At 35.7% G+C, this 19,728-nt stretch overlaps 2 protein-coding genes across 2 annotated transcripts in view; one reads left to right on the forward strand and one right to left on the reverse strand.

The window, feature by feature from the left end:
• LOC129280495 (glucokinase regulatory protein-like) overlaps nucleotides 1–11,024 on the forward strand; it is a 24,601-nt gene extending 13,577 nt beyond the window's left edge. The window contains exons 12-18 of the mRNA XM_064111895.1: nucleotides 693–790; nucleotides 1,668–1,735; nucleotides 3,473–3,590; nucleotides 4,561–4,722; nucleotides 5,301–5,478; nucleotides 6,508–6,679; nucleotides 7,677–11,024. Of these exons, the coding sequence (XP_063967965.1) occupies nucleotides 693–790; nucleotides 1,668–1,735; nucleotides 3,473–3,590; nucleotides 4,561–4,722; nucleotides 5,301–5,478; nucleotides 6,508–6,679; nucleotides 7,677–7,787 (907 nt within the window). The 3' untranslated portion in view covers nucleotides 7,788–11,024. The remainder of the gene's footprint in view (nucleotides 1–692; nucleotides 791–1,667; nucleotides 1,736–3,472; nucleotides 3,591–4,560; nucleotides 4,723–5,300; nucleotides 5,479–6,507; nucleotides 6,680–7,676) is intronic.
• LOC129280494 (uncharacterized) overlaps nucleotides 10,989–19,728 on the reverse strand; it is a 19,911-nt gene continuing 11,171 nt past the window's right edge. The window contains exons 2-5 of the mRNA XM_064111898.1: nucleotides 13,995–14,091; nucleotides 13,273–13,460; nucleotides 12,468–12,573; nucleotides 10,989–11,424 (exon numbers count right to left, since the gene is read on the reverse strand). Coding sequence (XP_063967968.1) covers nucleotides 11,340–11,424; nucleotides 12,468–12,573; nucleotides 13,273–13,460; nucleotides 13,995–13,999 — 384 coding nt within the window. The 5' untranslated portion in view covers nucleotides 14,000–14,091 and the 3' untranslated portion in view covers nucleotides 10,989–11,339. The remainder of the gene's footprint in view (nucleotides 11,425–12,467; nucleotides 12,574–13,272; nucleotides 13,461–13,994; nucleotides 14,092–19,728) is intronic.

A 19,728-nucleotide genomic window follows, 5' to 3' on the forward strand; every position in this document is an offset into this window, starting at 1 on the left:
ATTTCTGATTACTTTTCTCTGTACAATGTATGATTCAATAGAGTTCATGCTACCTTCTTCATTACTGCTCCAGGGGGATATTTCACAAAGATTTAAGTATGACTTTGAGTCGCACTTAAATTCCCAGTTGTGTATGGTATAGAAGACATCACCTCATTGGTCAGATCATGCCAAGAGGATGCGCATTCCTGCGTATTGATCAATAAGATTGTACGTTGCATATCATATACGCGTCAGCATTTAAGTGTGACTCTATGTCATACTTGAATCCTTGTCAAACCCCCCCCCCCCCCCGGTGGTTTCTAATTAGATTTGCATGCTTTAATATTGAAAGAAGAATTTTGATTTAAACTAAGTGTCAATCAGAATGGCCTGATTTTTCTAAGGTCTAACAGAAACCCAAATCCTTTGATTCTTCTATCAATTATAACATTATCAATAACAGGGTCCGCTTGGAGAACAGTTTTCGGAACCTAAGTCACTTGTGGTCACCCTGTAATATATGAAGTTATAATTACCAAATATCCCAAAATTATTTGATGACTTCTTATCAAGTTTGACTTGTTATCAAGTTTGCCTTTAATGTCATAAGGGGGGAGGGTGGGATGGCGATGACACTCCCCCCTCCCGACCTTTATGGGGTTATGATGATCTCTTGGTATTTTCATTTATCTCTTTTTTTCACCTGATAGCCTTCTTGCTAGTGGACATGTGTATTACCTTGGTTGGGATACATGGGGTGTTCTAGGAATGATAGATGCATCAGAATGCCCACCTACCTTTGGTTCAGGTGAATAGCAATGATTTCTATAAAAAATATATATTTATATAAAAATATATATGTACTGTATTGCTAGGCTATTAAAATAATTCATGATTTGGTTCTGACTTGGTTAGGATACGTGGGGGTGTTCTGGGGATGATTGATGCTTCCGAATGCCCACCTACATTTGGTTCAGGTGATTAAGCTATGAATTTCTATAAACAAATATATTTATATAAAAATATATATGTATTGCTTGGCTTTTAAAATCATTCGTGATGTGGTTCTGACTTGGTTTGGGATACATGGGGTGTTCTAGGGATGATAGATGATTCAGAATTCCTACAAACATTTGGATCTGATAATTATCTATAATTTCTAAAGATATTCATTGTTCAGCATTGGAAACATGTGTAAAGTGGTTCTGACTCACTTCTTCTAACCATAGGGTCATTGGTTGAGCAAGAACATTATCCATATTGTGTTGCACTCTACCCCAGTGAGGTGCAATTTTTAACAGGTACCTGACAGGAATTTATTCTATAAATTGCAGAGCATGTAATGACTCCTCCGTTAAAGCCAGGGTAATTCTGCTAAATTATTTTAGACCGCTTGATAGAGGTGTCAGATAAATACATGTTTAATGCCATATAAAAGTATAATAATTATCATTATCTCTAAACTATTATTTTGGATTGATAGGCAAAATATATTATTTTCTCGGCAGAAGAAATAACATTACCACTTTTTTGTAATCCCCATTAACAAAGGGATAGGCCTACTGATTTTTTTTCTCTGCAGTTTGTTACAGTACATGTTTACAGGCCTAGATCTCAAGCTACCAATTAAAGTGAGCAGACACTTTGCCAAAGATTGATTTTAATCTTATTTCTTTTTCCAATAGATTTTGATGATATCAGAGGGTTTATGAAAGGAGGTCTTATGTCCAGAGCATCTTCCCCTCAAACAGTGGTGAGATTATATTTTTTTTAGAAAAAAAATCATAGGATGCAGGGGCCGCGGAATGGTTTTCAAAGTGGGGCGGGGGGGCTGACCATGCAAAATAATCACAATCATATGGTCATTTTTACATTTTTGTACACGGTTTTGGAAGAAAAAAAATGGGGGACTGATATAAGAGTAAGATCAAACATCTATTGGCAAGTTATTACAATAAAGCGTTTTATGAATAATTATAAGTCAAATATGTTTTCAGCATGCAAATATTGCACATATTTTTTTTCAATGCAAAGCGGGAACTCATGATTGGATGTAAGCAAATTAAATAGCCGCGACTGAAGTTGAAACAAATTATGGAAACCATAATGCAACTTAGAAACATTTCTATGCTGCAGGGGGCTGTCGTACAAAATGGTGAGATTGGTCCAATGTCAATTATCCCATGATTTAGATGGTTTCTCTAGTTTAGTGCTGAAATCAGTGGTATTTCTAGTTCCATGACATCCCGCATGACATTTGCTCCTGTGGTGGTAATATTGCTCCTGCTGGAACCATCAAGCCAAACATAAACCCATTCTTCAAACCTTACCATGAAGTTAATTTTAACTCTCACATGATTTTGCACCAAAAACCCCTATCATAACTCTAACCCTCTCCTTATATCTCAAGAGAAATTAGCAGAGGAGCCGTTGTCGTAATTATAATAATAATAATACATAACATTTATAATGCGCTTACTACTGGTGTTTCTAAGCGCACTGTGTTCTGTTTATGGATTGTACTTGGGATTAAAATTTTTAAAAATGACACAGCTAATGCAACTATACTAGAAATCGAATCAAAACTGGTGTGCACCTCAATTTGACTGACCCACAACTGTGAATCATCTATTAAACAGGTAGGTTTTGATCTGATTCACAGATTTGGCATTATGAATATAAGAAAGGTAGCTTATTCCAAAGGGAAGGGGCAATTGAAGAAAACGTGTGGTCACCATACTTTGTAGAGGTTCGAGGTCCAGGAGTTAACTGCATTGTAGACGATGAACGGAGAGGTCTTGAGGAGGTACTTTGAGCAAATGTGTTATCATTTTCCCCATTCCAGTCTCTCCCAGAGTTGCAAATTATTAGGTTTTCATCCTATGTAGTAGGATACCTAAGGGGAAAGGGACACTAAATAGAATTTTCTCCCTGGAAATAGGATTTTTGAAACTGGTAAAGAATGATTATTTTTTGTATATTTTTCAAAATTTTAAAGAAAAATAGGATTTTTGGCTTGAAAATAGAATTAGAAGACATAAATAATTGACAGTTAGGTTTGCCTCCTCTGAATCTCTCTCAATTCTATCTATTCTCTCATTTTTTAAGCCACTTCTGCATTTTCTCCTGCATCACACGGATCCCCATTTTTATCTTAATGATTTGTATCTTGATAATTTGCAAGTCGGGATCCAATGACCACGATAATAAAATATCCGCAAAGTACTTTGAGACGGTGTTGAAATGTATTCAATGCTAAAAACGGATTATTATAATTATTATCATTAGTATTTGTGTATGTAAGTGATCTATACTTTATTATGCTAGGGCTTACAATGCCTCCCATGCTTGTCTACATCATGGCAAATTCTGTCTCAATACAATGTATCACTCCTTGTATGATTGTTCAAGTTTAGAACTGATTTAATAAATGTATTGAACTGAATTGAAAATCTCATTCCTTCAAAATATGATTTTTTTTCCTTGACAGAATGCTGCCAGATCTCTGGATCCACCTGAAGATGAAACATCACTGAAATTCTTCAACGCTTCTGTTCTTCCATCCATCACTGCCAATGATTCTGTTGTATTCCTTCTGCCTTTAAACAGTAAGACCAAACAATACTGGTTTTCGTGCATTTGAAAATCGGTGGTAGCGTGATCAGAAATTCTTATCCCATATCTTCAGAAATTCATGTTATCTTGTAAACGATTTCTCAAGTGATTTCTCAGTTCTCTATCTCAAAAACTGATCCACTGTCAGAGCGAAAATATCCAATTGAAAAAAAAAAATGTGTTTTCACTTCACTCTTGAAATACTCAAGCCATGATAATTTAAAGGGCAAGTCTACCACAACAGAAAGTTGATTTGAATAAAAAGAGAAAAATCCAACAAGCTTAACGCTGAAAATTTCATCAAAATCGGACATAAAATAAGAAAGTTATGACATTTAAAATTTTCGGTTAATTTCACTTAACAGTTATATGCACATCCTGGTCGGTATGCAAATGAGACTGATGATGTCATCCACTCACTAACGGTATTTCTTTGTATTTTATTATATGAAATGTTCTAATTTTCTCCTTATTGTCAAGTGAAACACCGATTGATTCATCTCTGAATATGTGTATATTACATTGTTTAATACTATATGGCTCAGTCAAGTTAGTCCTTATTGTCAAATCGGTAAAAAGTGAAATGTTGTATAATTAAAACAATAAACAACAAAAGAAATAGTGAGTGAGGGACATTGTCGACTGTCTCATTTGTATGTCACTGAGTTGTGCATATGACTGTTTTGTGAAAAATAAGCAAAACTTTGAAATGTCATGACTTTCTTATTTTACATCAGATTTTAATGAAATTGTCAGAGTCATGTTAGTTTGATTTTTCTCTATTTTTTCATTTCAACATTTTTTCTGGGGTTGACTTGACCTTTAAGAACATCACAACCTTCTATATGAGCTAGAAATAGTGACATACTATTTTGATCCTGCATATAGGGTTAGATGTACATATTTTATGAAATTGCCCAATGGTAACGACACAAAATCTGCTTTACATTTGTTTTTTTCTAGATGAAAGAATTGATGATGACCTGAAAACCTTATTGCCTTCAGTAATAGAGAAAACACAGCAAGTAGGCATAATCTCGACATCTTCCCTAGATAAGACTCAACTTGCCATAGAAGGATACACTTTAGTTCTGCTCGGGAAGCTTTATAAGGAGACAATGAAAGGTAGACAAGTTTATAATCATTATGTGATTTTAATTTTATGTTTACAGTACTGTTAGGAAGTTGTGTAAGTTGAACATGTCAGGTCTCTTTAATAAAGCAAGATGGAATCAATTTAATGGTCATAATTGATTCTATTTTCTAGTATGTACTTTTTCTCAAAATAAATAACACCCATAATTCTTAAAAAATATTAAAACTGTATTCCAAGCCAAGATCTAGCACAGTCTCTTCTTTCCCCAGAAAGGTAATTCATTTGAAAATAGGATGAAGTGTTTGGGGACACAGGCAAATCTGTCTTGAATGTTTAGTCCAGTCTTGTGTTGACTATATACCCATCACAAACTCAATGTAGGCCTACGTGTATCATGGTCAAGTAGCCATGCTAAAACTGTTAATAATAACATCACGTCAAAATACCACTAAAATGCAAACTGCCAATTAAACCTTACAAACCTTATGCCATCAACTTGAAGAGCATCTTTTGCTGTGTACTTTTGCTTCTGATTCCTTTAGAAGAATCGTGTATGACATAAAAAAGAACGGTAGGAAAATTATGAATTGTCTTATACCTTTCCTAGATCTGGACCCTAAATGGAAGAAAGTGCTTGACGACAGACTTGATAGTTCCCTTTGGAGTGCAGTATTGAAGAGTGTCAATGAGTTTGCAGTCAAGTCAGCCCTCAATGCTATCAGTACAGGTGCTCACATTGCTAAAGGGAAAGTATACCAGAACTACATGGTGGACCTGAGACTCAGGTAACAATCTTTATTTCATTACATCAGTCTTTATTCTGAAGTCTAGTTGAATTTAAATTCTGGGCCCCTCGCCTGACAAAGAGTTGCAATTGATCCGATCAACCACATCTATCGTAAGCCAGCAACGTCAACATCTAAAATGCATGTTTCTTCAAAATGTTTTGTACATGTAAATATGAAGTATATTCAATGGGTGATTTCAAGTCCGGTGTTGGCCTTGGTGTTGGTACTGGTGTTGAAATTTGGATTTGGATCTACTGTACATGTATTCTGAAGTCCGGCTTAACTCGGGTCATGGTCTAACTCCGCACAGTTGTGGGTCGATCAGTGGGAGGTGCACACCAGTTTTGATTATTAGTATTAGTTGCATTAGCTGTGTCATTTTCCCCTTCCACATTTTTTTTTCTCTCTTTCTTTTATTTTTAATCCAAAGTATAAACCATAAACAGAACACAGTGCGCTTAGACCAGCACACCAGTAGTAAGCGCCTTATAAATGCTATGTATTATTATTATTAAAATTATGGGCAGCTGAAAAAAGTCTACATTTTTGTTGGTAACTTGATATGTTTTTCATCTTTACTGTGCTCTTTTCTATTGCTTTAGTGGGAAATAAAACCATTTTCCCAGACAGTTATGAATAATTTGAATGTTAAATGAGCTAATAAAATGAATCTGTCATATTACGGCTATCCATAGATAATCTACAATTTCAGACCAGACTTTAAATAATTATTTCATCCCAATACCTGGCACATTTAGCTACCAACAATTGCAGAACATTCAATACAAATGATACGAATTCATGCCATGTGGCTAACAAATCTGCATAATTTTCAAGCAGATTTAAGCAACTTCGTTAATCATTAAGATTTGCTTCAAATTATATTTGTGTGTTTAGTTCATGCCCATGTTAAACTAAACGTAAGCAATAACAGAGGGGGTTTGTCTGGTGGTAGGACAGTTACAGAATGATAGACTTCAAACTAGATCAATTGCTTTTTAAGAGTACTCTATTGTTCCCCCACAGCAATTCCAAGCTTCTTGATAGAGGTATTGGCATCGTATCAAGGTGTGCTGGCTGTTCTAAAGAGATTGCTAGAGATGCTGTGATGCGAGCCATCTACATGACTGATGACATCACTTCCTTTAGAGAAACACCTGTCTCATCCATCATACAGACTGCTGGAAATGTAGAAAGGGTGAGGTTTAACCCTAAGAAGACTGGGGGGGGGGGGGCTGAATCAGCCCCCCCCCAGTCTTAGGCATCAAAATAGCCCACTCTATTTAGGGTTAATATTATACAGTGATGCATATTTATAAATAATAATAATAATAATAATATAGGATTTGTATAGCGCACGTATCCCCCTTTTATGAGTGTGTTGTGGTGATGCAGGGCATTTAGGGGTATTTGCAATATGCTTATGCATGTTATTGCGCATACCAGAGATGCCTGCGTCATTAATAACATCTCAAATTTAAAAATGTGCATTATTTGTTTCATAAAACGGGTCTGCAGTGTAAATTTATAGTGGATTGGTTGTTATAATTCCTCCAAAGTTTTGAGGATCGGACAGATGAAGAGATCACACCCGTTCCTACTTTCTATTATGATATCACAAGCGTATCTAGTATGAGTGCCTTAGTAAGCGCCAGCACCAATAGCCTTTCCTTTGAAGGAATGTATGTTTCAGATGGCTTCTCAAATTTTTTATGCTATGGCAAAAAGGATGCACACATGATGACCAGTGCTAGACAAAAAAATGCACAGATCTGCACACCAAAAAAATGCGCAGTTTGGAGGTTGCGTAAAATAAAAGCATGAACATGTGAATTGTACACCCACTCACCGTTCTGCCGTACTTTGGCAAAAGGAAGCAAGTTACGAAAGTATCATTTGTTGTAAATGACCACTGTGTGTTCGTCATTTACGTATGCCTCAATGCAATTTAACAGCATATTTTCTTCAATATCTTTCCATAGAATGATAATTTCTTCCCTAAATTTTGCCTGAACGTGCAACATACAAACGGTGTTTCAGAAACAACAGTAATTCAGATTTGACTGATGTGGCACTTGCTTCCTTTTGCCAAAGTTGGGCAGTTGGCCACATCCTTTTGCCCTTCTCTCTCTCTCTCTCTCTGTCTCTCTGTTTCTCATGACCTCTCCCTTGATACCCATGTCTGATTCTCTCAGGTTGTACCTGTAGCCATCGTCCTTGCCATCACAGAGTGTACCATCAAAGAAGCTCTTGATCACCAGAAGAGGGTGCCAATCATCAGAACATTAATTCTCAATCTCCTTTAACACAGGTGTTGAGGTAATCACATTAGATACGTATGGATCAGTAACTAAAGAACATTGATGTAGTTTTTAATACATAGTTTAGAAGATTGCCTACAAAAATAATGTATTGAAACTTTTATGCAGGATTTATATATACTCAGGTATGTGCAAATAAAATGAATAATGCCATGTTGATAGACTTTTATCAAGAGAACAGTAAAATATTGATTATGATGTGAACAAGTGCAAGAAAGTGTAACTTGATTGGATTTTAAGTTTTTATCTGACTGCCAAGAGTGCATTTATCCTTAGAAGCATCAAGGGGACTGATGGCCTTACATACTCTCACATGGACTTGGTATTTAGGATGAATGATGATAATTATAAGAACATTATGATTCATGAAGCATGCATATCCACTCTGCAAAGTGCTTAAGATGCTTCTTATATTGATGTTAGTATGGCCACCATCGGCAAGTAGGTGTAGAAGCATTCTTGTCAGGTACTCATTTACTACACCTGGGTTTAGTGCAGCTAAATATATGAATGATTTCTTGTTAGATGGCTGGGATTAAAATTACAACCTTTTGATTGAATGGTAAGAGCCAGAACCACAAATTCTTTTAATACCTCATCACCCAGCCATGGCGCGTTTTCCTTCAGCAAGAAAGTAACCCACATTGTGCTGCACTCTTCCCAGGTGGGGTAAAGATATTCCTTGAATGCCAGAGTGCCTGTATGCAGCACGGCTATAGCCGGGTTATGAATGATAATAACATTATTGTAATGCGCAGTTGAGTATACATACATATACAAATTGTGCAATATCAATGTAAAATTATTATCATTATTAGTCGTGCACTACATGTATGCCATTCACAAAGGCTTTCTGTGTGTCCTTGCCTATGCTCAAATGAGGGGGCTGAGTAGGAAAACCCTGCGTGCATTTGCTGCTGAAAGGTTTGTCTTAGGGTGTGTTGCAAGAAAATATTTGCAACTGATTGCAAAGTTTAGTTTCAAAGTGAATGTAATAGATTACTGTCAACCAAACCAATCCAATTCATATACCTGTTTATGCAAGAAATATGCCAGCAATCGCTTACAAGTTTATAATGAAATGTATGGCTTCCAGTTCAATTTGGGAGTTCGAATCAATTGCAGGTTTCATGCAAAAACCCATTTTGACTTTGTTGAATTGGCCATACTATGTTTTGTATCAACTCCACTTCCAAAACCATGTAAACTCTGATGGGCTTACTGTACAATTGACAAATTTAAAGTGCATTATATCTTGATGTAATTGTGTTTTGATTTTGTACAAGTGTAATTCTGTCGTTTTGATAGTTTTATCATATTTATGCTGTGCTTTTTAAAATCAGGGAAGATTTTGATTTTATAGAATTGTGATACTTATATACCTGCTACACTTCATTATTTGGCAAACAAAAGGCAGTGTGACACTATTAATTGCAGAAAAAAAAGTATACCAAGTATTCAATCAGAAAATATAAAAGACGGAAAACAATATTTTTTTGTCAAAATTAGATGAGAAAATTAAAAAAAAATCAAATATGGATCTTGATATTTCAAAGTCTTATTGATTATCTTTGTAACCTTTTCATATATGGATCAAAGAAAAAAAAAGTATACCAAGTATTCAATCAGAAAATATAAAAGACGGAAAACAATATTTTTCAATATTGCCTGTGTTGTGCTTTCTCTTGCTGGGTGGCGAGTTATATTAATACCTCGACTGATATATTTCATGTATTCAGAAACTTAATGTCTTCGTAATTAACAAGACCTGTTTTTATCATTGTACTACATGTATATAGTTATTTTCGCTGGATGTTGCTACATTTCAAAAGACTAGGATGTTGTCAATCACATTGGAATCTTGTTTATTCTTAATCATAATAGCCAAAGTTGAAAAAGACTGACTTATTTACTTTAAACACAAACTTTCAGTGCCAAATCATATTTTTTGTCAAAATTAAATGAGAACATTTTAAAAACTCCAATATGGATCTTGATATTTCAAACTCTTCTTGATTATCTTCGTAACCTTTTCATATATGGATCGAAGAAAAAAAAACTGACTTCCATAATGCTGTTAAAGATATTTGCCAATGCTAGAAACGTGATTGAGTATTACTAGCTTTCCTTTTTTTATGGGACACACTGTAGATTAAAAACTTTCAGAGTTCAGGCTCTGAAACCCTGATCAAAAGTAAGTAGAGTTTGCCCTTCAGACCTTGCCTGGCTGGTGAGCATAATTAACTTCATAGCCATTTCTAAACAACATAATTCTCATGATGGATATTCAATATTTTCACATGCAAGATATATAGGAGATATTTATTTGTATTATTATTTTTTAGCAAATATAAAGATTTGCCCAAAATGAAAGTTCAATGTTGTTTAAGTTGTAACTGTAAAGAACATTGTATTATGTGTTGCCTATAACATACTCAGAATTATCCATTATTGCAACAAAAAAATGACTTGCAAATGATACCAGATATTTGAAGGATGCATTCTTTTACCATATTATATAGATATAGATATGCATATTTTTTCCCAATTCACACATTCCATGAATGATGATTACTAAAAAATATGTATATGTTAGATTAAAAGGAATATAATTTGTCATGACTTGCCTGTAATGATACCAACTGTTTAAAAAGTTTTTTGAAGTGCACATTTTTGATCATATATATAATATATTTTATAATATGTTTTCTATGAATGAATTTTTATATTTATATGATTACTTCATATAGCATTATTCAGATTCATTAAAATCAAATCATCAAAGTACGTGTCTGTGTATAGTCATAATATTAGCAGTAGGCCTAGTTCTTCTGTAGAAACATATAAAAAGCACTTTTTATTTTGAAAGACATTACGAGAGAGGAAAAACGCGTTCTTTGCTTTAAGAAGTTGTTGTTCATTGTAATTGTAGACAAACAAAATAACACCCATGCATACACATGTTCATAAGCAAGAAATATAAGGGTTTTGTTTGTTTATCTCTCCAATCACCTTGCCACCCCACCCCCTATTCTTTCTCTCTATATGTTTTTCTGACCGTTTGTCTTTCAATCTGTCATTTTCTCCGTCTGTGTCATCTCTAATATCTGTCGTTACCCTGTCCCCTTACAATACTCATAAGAAAGATTTTTATAAAATAAGAAAATACATAAACAAATGTTATGGATATCAGTAGATATATATTTACACATCATTTGATACAAGACATGATTACAATAAATCTTGGTAAACGATTATTTGAAGCATGGTTTGAAAATCAGAAGTTTAAATTGTTCATTTAGATATCAAAGTCCAAGGGCCCGTTTCCTAAAGAGTCAAAACTATTATAACTTTGCCAAATTATGGCAACTTCCATGATAACAGAACTCGGCAGCCAATCACAATCAAGGTTGCCATGGAAGTTACAGCAGTGGCAAAGTTAAAATCGTTGTCAAGTCTTTATGAAACGGGATTCTTGATATTTTGATGTTAGTGGATAACACTGAAGATGGGTAAAGAACCAGATGGTTTTACTTCTCAGTCTTCTTCTTCTTCCCCCTCATCATCAATGGCTTGCTCTTCATCAGGAATCTTACTGTACTCTGAGGATTTATCACCAGACCTAGGCAATCAAGCAAAGAGAGAAAGCAAGAAACATGGAGAGACAGAGAGAGAGAACGAAAGAAATATGGAGAGACAGAAAGACGGAGATAAGATGAGAGAGAGAGAGAGAGAGAGCAATCAAGAAACATGGAGAGAGTGGGATGGGATGAGCGAGAAAAGAAACAGGGGTACAAAAAGAAGAAATACAGATAATTTAAGTAAAACGAACAGAAAGAATTAGGAAAACGTCCTACCATAGAAGAAAGGTATATCATGTTGTCATGACAACGGTTAGAATGCAAAATTCTTTATTGGCTATTAGGTCCATCTCACAGTAAGATATATTTTTCGCATATTAGAATAATAAAATGATGAAATTTAGAGAAACGGGGGAAAGAATGTTTTGCAGGTCTAGACTGTGACTTTATTTTTTTTTCGGATAATGAAATAATATAGCAATTAAAATCAACTGACATACTAAATTTGATTATTATGGTAGGCCATAGAGATATATTAGGATGGGGGGGGGGGGGTCGGGTGTCCGGACAGTTTATCTTTTTGAAGCCTTCTTTTTTGTCTTTGGATTACACTAAAAATATGAAATTCAATACTTGTAATCATCTTCTATTTTGTTCTTAATAATATTTCCTAACATTTTGTACTAAAAATTGATGAAACTTCGCTTGTAATTTTTTTTCCAAATGACTTTCTAAAATTGATCGTCCCGACACACAACCTGTCCGGACACACAACAACTAGTTATCTATGTGGTAGGCCTAGTTGATTTCATTCACTACAGTACCTTAATATGAATTAAATGAGCTAATAGTTAAGCTGCACCGGAAACCCAAATGTATCGCGACTGATAACGGTCATGTTCATTTCTACTTTGACAATTATGTGAGATACTCCTGTTTACTCCTGTTTACTCCAGAAAACTGGATAAAACATATTTTTTTACGGTAAGTATTCACAGTATACAAGATATATCATTAAATTTCAAATATTATGCAGCTTATTTAGAACAATAGAACAATACTATACAAAGTAATCAATATATACCGTAGTTTGGTTGCTATGGTAAATCCACCAAAGACGATGAGAAGAAGAAAAGCAGCACCAACTGAGATAACCCATGGTACTGGTACACCAAATATACCACCTGATCCTGGGGGGGGGGGGGGACAATAAGAAGATGCAAAGAAATTGTGATGATAGACATTGATAGAGAGAACTTATGATAGCGAAGCGGGAAAAGGGGACAGCAGATTCGTAACTGTGCAATGATGCTTAGCTCGCTCGAGCACTTGCGACCCCCTTTCCACCCCCGTGTCATTAGATGCTATAAAACTGCCCCTCCCCCCTTACAGCCGCGGATCCAGGATTTGCCAAAGGGAAAAACACTTTGGTCTAAGGAAGAGGGACTTTATAGTCCCTCGATCGTGCCTCCATTCCATGTTCATTGACGACGCAAAATTTGTTTTAGAAGTGACGAGTTTATTCCCATTCAGGGTAAAATATTACTATCGATCAAGCGTTTCATCAACATTTTTTGTCCGACAAATTGTCAGATCTGATAACTTTCCTAGGTTTTGATTGGCCTTGAATTAAGCACAGTTACCATGATAACTATTAGATGAAACGGGACTTGTCGGATAAAACGTCTGACGAGTCCTTTCATGAAACGCTCCACAGGTCCAAATATTTAACATCATTCCCCGTCGATTATCATTACAGGTGTGTATCATTTTCAATATGATTAATTCATTTTAATATAATGGGCATAATTGATCATCATGTAAATAAGCCAGCCAAGTGGTTAAGCGAGTCTTCTTTCATTCATTTCTTTGTTTGATTATTTTCTCACCTCCGGGGCTTGTTCCTCCTACATGTAAGTTAAATTGAGTCGTGGTGACTGTAGTTTCCCAGTATGTTGTTTGACATGTGTAGGTCCCAGCATCACTTTCTTGAAGCTCAGCGATGTGAAGATTCCCCCCTGCATCCACTCGTATCCGAGGGCCGGTATGATCAACGGTCTCATCATCTTTGGACCAACTATTACAAAGAGGAAACACGATTTTTTTTTTGGAGCAAAAATTCATTCTCAGCAAATTCAACAGATGGCCTGTATTATTGACCATAGGCGGCGGCAGCGATATATGGTAGTGGAGGGGAGGGGGGGGGGGGGGGCCGTATCTTTTATTTCCCTATCTCTTATTTTCTTATTTTTCTTTATAGTCAATTTTAAGCAAGCGGAAAAGAAGTTGACGATGGAGGGCTGTGGGGGGGGGGGGGTGGGCATGTTAATCATATTCATATTGCGTCCAAATTCAATGATTTTTAATATGAACATTTAACTATGAAAATAACAATATGTTTAGGTCGATTCTCCTGAGGATACTTCTTTACTAGAGCCAGTGTTCATCTTGGTGTGTACGTCATTAGTTTCTTAAGCGTTAAATCTCAATAATTTGATTAAAATTTTCTGTTTGGTTCTTTTGTCTGGTTAATCTCAAAGGAATTTAAAGGAATAAAAGCTGATAAAATCGTATAGATTGATGCATGTTTTATGGACTACAATAATTATACCTCATTTTGATGGATGGCTGGTATTTCTGTACAAGTTGACTCAAGCATGAAAAGTCTACACTTTTTCCTGGATCTTCCCATCTCTCGTGCTGGAATTCTGTCGAAGCAGAAAAAAGAAAATCACACAAATAAAAATATGAACGCTTGCAGACTACCGTTGTTTCTTGTTGACAGTATTATTTTTAGGCATATCCAGCTTGTTATTATCAGAGTCATCATGATCACCTTATTACAAGTCAATAGAGTTCATTTTTCACCATCATCACCACCATCATCGTAGTCATCATCATCGTCATTGTCGTCGTCATCGTCAGCAGCAGAAGCAGCAATGTATCATCATCAAGCACCACCACACCACCATCACCATCATCCTCCTACTCCTCATTATCATCCTCCTCATCCTCCTCATCATCATCGTCTTCATCAGCAGCAATATATCATAAAGCACCACACCACCACCATCACAACCACCATCACCACAATCATCATCATCATCGTCATCATCATCGTATCATCATCATCACCACAACCATCATCCATGTAACCTTTCCCTTTTATTTTTGTTTATGAAGTTCGAGCGTCGTTTCCGTCTTTTTCGACACTAGCCCCCCTATTTCTTTTAGATGAAGATCTAGATCTAGATCTACTTGACCCCTTTCTATCTATTTCACTTCTCTCCTCAACCTCAATGTTCATTTAATAACTTATGCTCTGTTTTGCAACATATTAAACCTTTCCTTTTTCGCAATCTTTGCTTTAAATGGTCTGCCTGCCGTTAATTGAAATGAAACGTTATCTACTTTACTCACGGCTTTCCCCGATGACTTTCAAAACTGTTGATGTGACAAGGAGAAGGAGCAATGTGCAAACTTTCATCCCAAGATTCTACTCCAAGTTAATGCGCCTTTTTAATGGAATGTCTATGTTTGTAAGATCACGAGGTTTATAAGCTCTGCTGGATTTCATTTCTTTGTTTATCCGAAGGATGAAATTTGTGCCAAAATCACTGAAAATAATGATAGAAATCGATTTTTGCTGCTGATAATTAAAATCGAGAGACAATTTTGATAACTAAGCGCGTCAAAGGATTTGCGCGCATTTGCGCATGTTTTATAAACACAGCGCATCCCCCGGCCCCCTCCCGGTACGTCCCCACACCCCCTGCCTCACCTCTGCGACCGACATTGATGGGACTGGTCCTCGTGCCACGCCATGTGCTGCTCTCACTGAACTGATTCTGGATGAATTGTGATCTAGGCTTAGGCTATGCATACTAGACTAAATTTCTTAAACTTTCAATAGTTAGAGGTGTTAGTTATAGACTAGTCTACGTTATCTAAAAAAGTTTGAAACCACACCAATCTGCAATCTGGATAAAGTATGAAGTTTTGTTTGTGATGCTTCAGACGCTCGATTGGCTGAGACATTGGAAAATTATGAGCCTTTAAAACTTTGTTTAGAGAGGGGCCGACGTTTAAAAAGTTTTGATGGAGGAATATAGCTAGCCATTTATGTATTCAATAATTAGATCTAATTATTTCTCTTGTGTCGGGGTAGCTCATTCAACATCATGGAATTTATTGGATCGTTTTTCTTGACGCTGGCTGGTTTCCTGGCCCTGGTGACTGGGCGAACAATTTTCACCTCAGGTGGAGACAACTTCAAGCAATTCGACCCAATGAAACATATCCAAGATGGCGGTGAATTTTATAATGGTGTGACGTTTCATGAACCCATGGTGATGATGGCTGTAACAAATGATAGCTTTTCGTGGTCCTACACCTCAAAAATAAGGTGAGTAACTCTGTGTTAATAAATTTAGAATTAGAAAATATCGAACAGAACATCTGCTGGGCTAGATTTTATGCCAGGACTTATATATAAACCCCTCAAAAAAGTTTGGAAATCTGAGTTTGGCCATTAATTTCTCCCAACTCCCAATTTTACACAATGCATATTTGACATCATTCAAAATATAATTTAATTTTCTTTAAAATGATACCATGCTTGTTATGATCATGCCATCATGAAAAGAGCAGGATTCAAAAGTGTGGGATGAGGTCTGCACTGAAAAGCTGCAAAACGAACAGAAATAGTCATGAAGGGTCAATACAGAACATTATTCTTTTGTCTGTGTCAATACAGATGAAAATCCATTCAAATCAAGCCCCTGCTTCTGTAGTGATGGTTCTGTGAGATGACATGGTTTGAGTCGTGGTTTGAAATACCCATGCATGTTTGTTTGTTTGTTATGTGTTTGCTTGTGCAGAGATGTGTTTGATTCCATGTTAATGTTGATGTTAAGGTGCATGAGAATAATTAAAAGAAATCGCTGAGAAACTCACTCATTAACACTGAAAACCCAGGTCAAAAAACCAGTTAAGGACCAGTTCATCCAACTGGTACTGGTACCAGTTGATTCCAGTTAGCGAACTGGATTCAATATGGAAATTGGAATACTGGAATCAACTGGATTCAACTGGAATCCAGTTGACAAATTGTAACTGGTACCAGTTGGAAATACCAGTTGGCAACTGGTCCTAACTGGTACCAGTTAGCAACTGGTACCAGTTGACAACTGGTCCTAACTGGTACCAGTTAGGACCAGTTGGAAACATGAGTTGTCAACTGGTGCCAGTTAAAACCAGTTGGAAACACCAATTGTAAACTGGTGCCAGTTAGGACCAGTTGGAAACATGAGTTGTCAACTGGTGCCAGTTAAAACCAGTTGGAAACACAAATTGTCAACTGGTGCCAGTTAGGACCAGTTGGAAACATGAGGTGTCAACTGGTGCCAGTTAAAACCAGTTGGAAACACCAATTGTCAACTGGTGCCAGTTAGGACCAGTTGGAAACATGAGTTGTCAACTGGTGCCAGTTAAAACCAGTTGGAAACACCAGTTGTCAACTGGTGCCAGTTAGAACAAGTTGGAAGCACCAGTTAGGACCAGTTGGAAACATAAATTGTCAAGTGGTACCAGTTAGAAACACCCTGCAATGTATAGCATAAACAAAAATGAATCATGTGGATATGTACATTCCCGATCTTTTACTCTTCTCATATAATCACTCCTTCGTTTTCCTTGCGCACACACACATTATAATATTGGTACCAACACACCCCCCCCCCCCCCTCTCAGGCGGTTATTTCAATTATAAATTATCTTCAATAATCTTTACATTGAATGTCCACTCCTGTTATAACAATGTGCATGGACAAGTGAAATAATTATCCTTGCACATAGGACTGATGAAATGAATCAAGGTAAATTTGTAGCATTGTATTGAAACCTTGTTAATTTCCACATGCACAATATAACAGGATTGGACTGTAAACTTGCTCTGGTAAATCAATCCCTCAGTCTCTTGAAATCTGTACCAAAAAACATCAGAGAATGACAAAAGTCACAAAAAACATCTATATGGTATTTAAACTAGGAATTTAATGAAAGAAAATTATGTTACAAACTGTAACATGCTGTGTATAATTCTTGTATTATGTGTCAACAAAGATCATTAACTTACACAGTAAATATGTAGTCAATCCAATTTTTACATGCTAGCTTGGAGACAAAATTTGAATATAATGCATCTAAGCATTTACCTTCAATAAATAATATGTACTATTTTTAAAGGAATGATAAAGGAGTCTTTTTTTAATTATTATTGAGATCTTGGGGCCCTCACTGGCTCTGAAGAGGAAACGTGAAACAGGTACCTTCCTTTCCTGTAGTGGCACTTGATCTTTGCTGGTAGATGCGATGTATCTGAAGATTAGAAAAAAAAAACAATGGAATGAAAAATAATAAGTACAGTGAATACCGTAATACAAAATTTCAGTGGTGTAAAATTATATCTGCACATAAAGAAAATACATGGGATAGTGAAACTTCTCTAAGTTCCATATTTCAATGATTCAATTATAAATGATAGACAGCACATCATCATTTTTATTACAACATGTATAGTAAGTTCACATGGTCTTGGGAATACTTCTGAAATTGACATCGCAGAGATAAAATTGCCTCGACCTTATACCTATACATTTATTTTAATAATAAAGACTTAGACTATGTATGTTTGCATATATGTATCTAGGAGTCTATGTTGCACATTATCTGCTAACATCTGATGGGTATTTCATGATTGTCAGTGCCGACTATTTCAGTGAAATCATTGCTTTTGATTGGCTGAGAAGCACTGGCCTCTGACTGTTACTATGGTAACTGTCGGAAAAAGACAACTTGTTAATGCTGACAACTTTCAAAAAGCAGTTCCCAGAACATGTTTAAAAACGCAAGACAAAGCAAAAAAAAAAAAATGAAATACAAAATTTTATCAGAGGATTAAAGGGATGGTCCGGGCCGAAAATATTTACATCTAAATAATACTTAAGTAAAATTCACAGAGCAAAATGATGAAAATTTCATCAAAATAGGATAACAAGAAGTTATTGAATTTTAAAGTTTATCAATATTTTGTGAAAACAGTTGTATGCACTTCGTCATGAATATTCATTAGGTGGGCTGATGTCACATCTCCACTTTCCTTTTTTTTATGTTACTAGATGAAATCATAAATGTTTGATTTTTTCATACATGTGTAAATGATGCGTCTCCATTGTAATGAAATAAGTTGCGTCAATAACTAATGCACCTAATCAGTTGTCAATCCAATTGTCAATAGTTCTTGGTTAAAAATATCTTAATAAACCTAATCTCATATAATAAAATACAAAAGGGCAATTGGGATATGACATCATCAGCCAACCTAATGAATATTCATAAAGACATGCCTAGAACTATTTCACCGGAATAATGCAAATCTTTAAAATTCAAAACCTTAATTAATTATCAAATTTTGATCAAGTTTTCAGCATTTTGCTCTGTGAATTTTACTCTATTTATTGAGATATGTTTCCAGCCTGGACCATCCCTTTAATTCTACTTCTACGGTACCCCCACACATACTGGTAAGTCAGAGGTAAAAAACAACGAGAACCAATTTAATTTCAAAGATAAAAAAATACTTCAGCCTCCAGATTTAAGAAAAAATTCAGGAAATGTTATTTTAGTTCAGACTAATTGTGCACGTTTCATTTCGGAGGTCAATCTGAAATTATACTTCCAGTTCCAAATTCACGCCATTTGGTTATGCAAAAGCATGAATTAAAATTGATGGGCATGGGCCCATGTCACTGGCTAGCCTAGAGGACTCCATGAAGATAATTTTATCATTTTTACATTGTATTTTCATCACGGAGCCTAGACAAGCCTCCTATAAGGTTGCTCGTACAACTGTGTAAACAAAGATAGATTTCCCTCGGAAATCCACCTTTCCCATAATGATTTTTGGGCAAACATTAATTTTTTACATTTTGTAAGCCTTGATACTCTAAATGTGTACAAAGGCTTAAAAAAAAATTAATTGTAAAATGTACAAATTGGAAATTTTCTTACAAAAAGGATCACTTGCTTGCAGATCTTGTCCTCACTGCCTCTGAAGAGTTCACGTGCGACAGGTACATTCCTTTCCTCTACTGGCACACATTCTTTGCTGGTAGATGCGATGTATCTGAAGAATTTTTTTCAAAAACAATGGAGAGAAAATAATCAGTACAGTGAACAACAGCGAATAACAAATACGTACATATTACAGTGAATAGCAATACATGTCTACACCTAAGGCGGGCAAGGGTTACTACAGAGTGTTGTAAAATTCCATTTGCACTTTA

This window comes from Lytechinus pictus, chromosome 17 (genome assembly GCF_037042905.1).
Source record: "Lytechinus pictus isolate F3 Inbred chromosome 17, Lp3.0, whole genome shotgun sequence".
In the NCBI taxonomy this organism is placed as follows: Eukaryota; Metazoa; Echinodermata; class Echinoidea; order Temnopleuroida; family Toxopneustidae; genus Lytechinus; species Lytechinus pictus.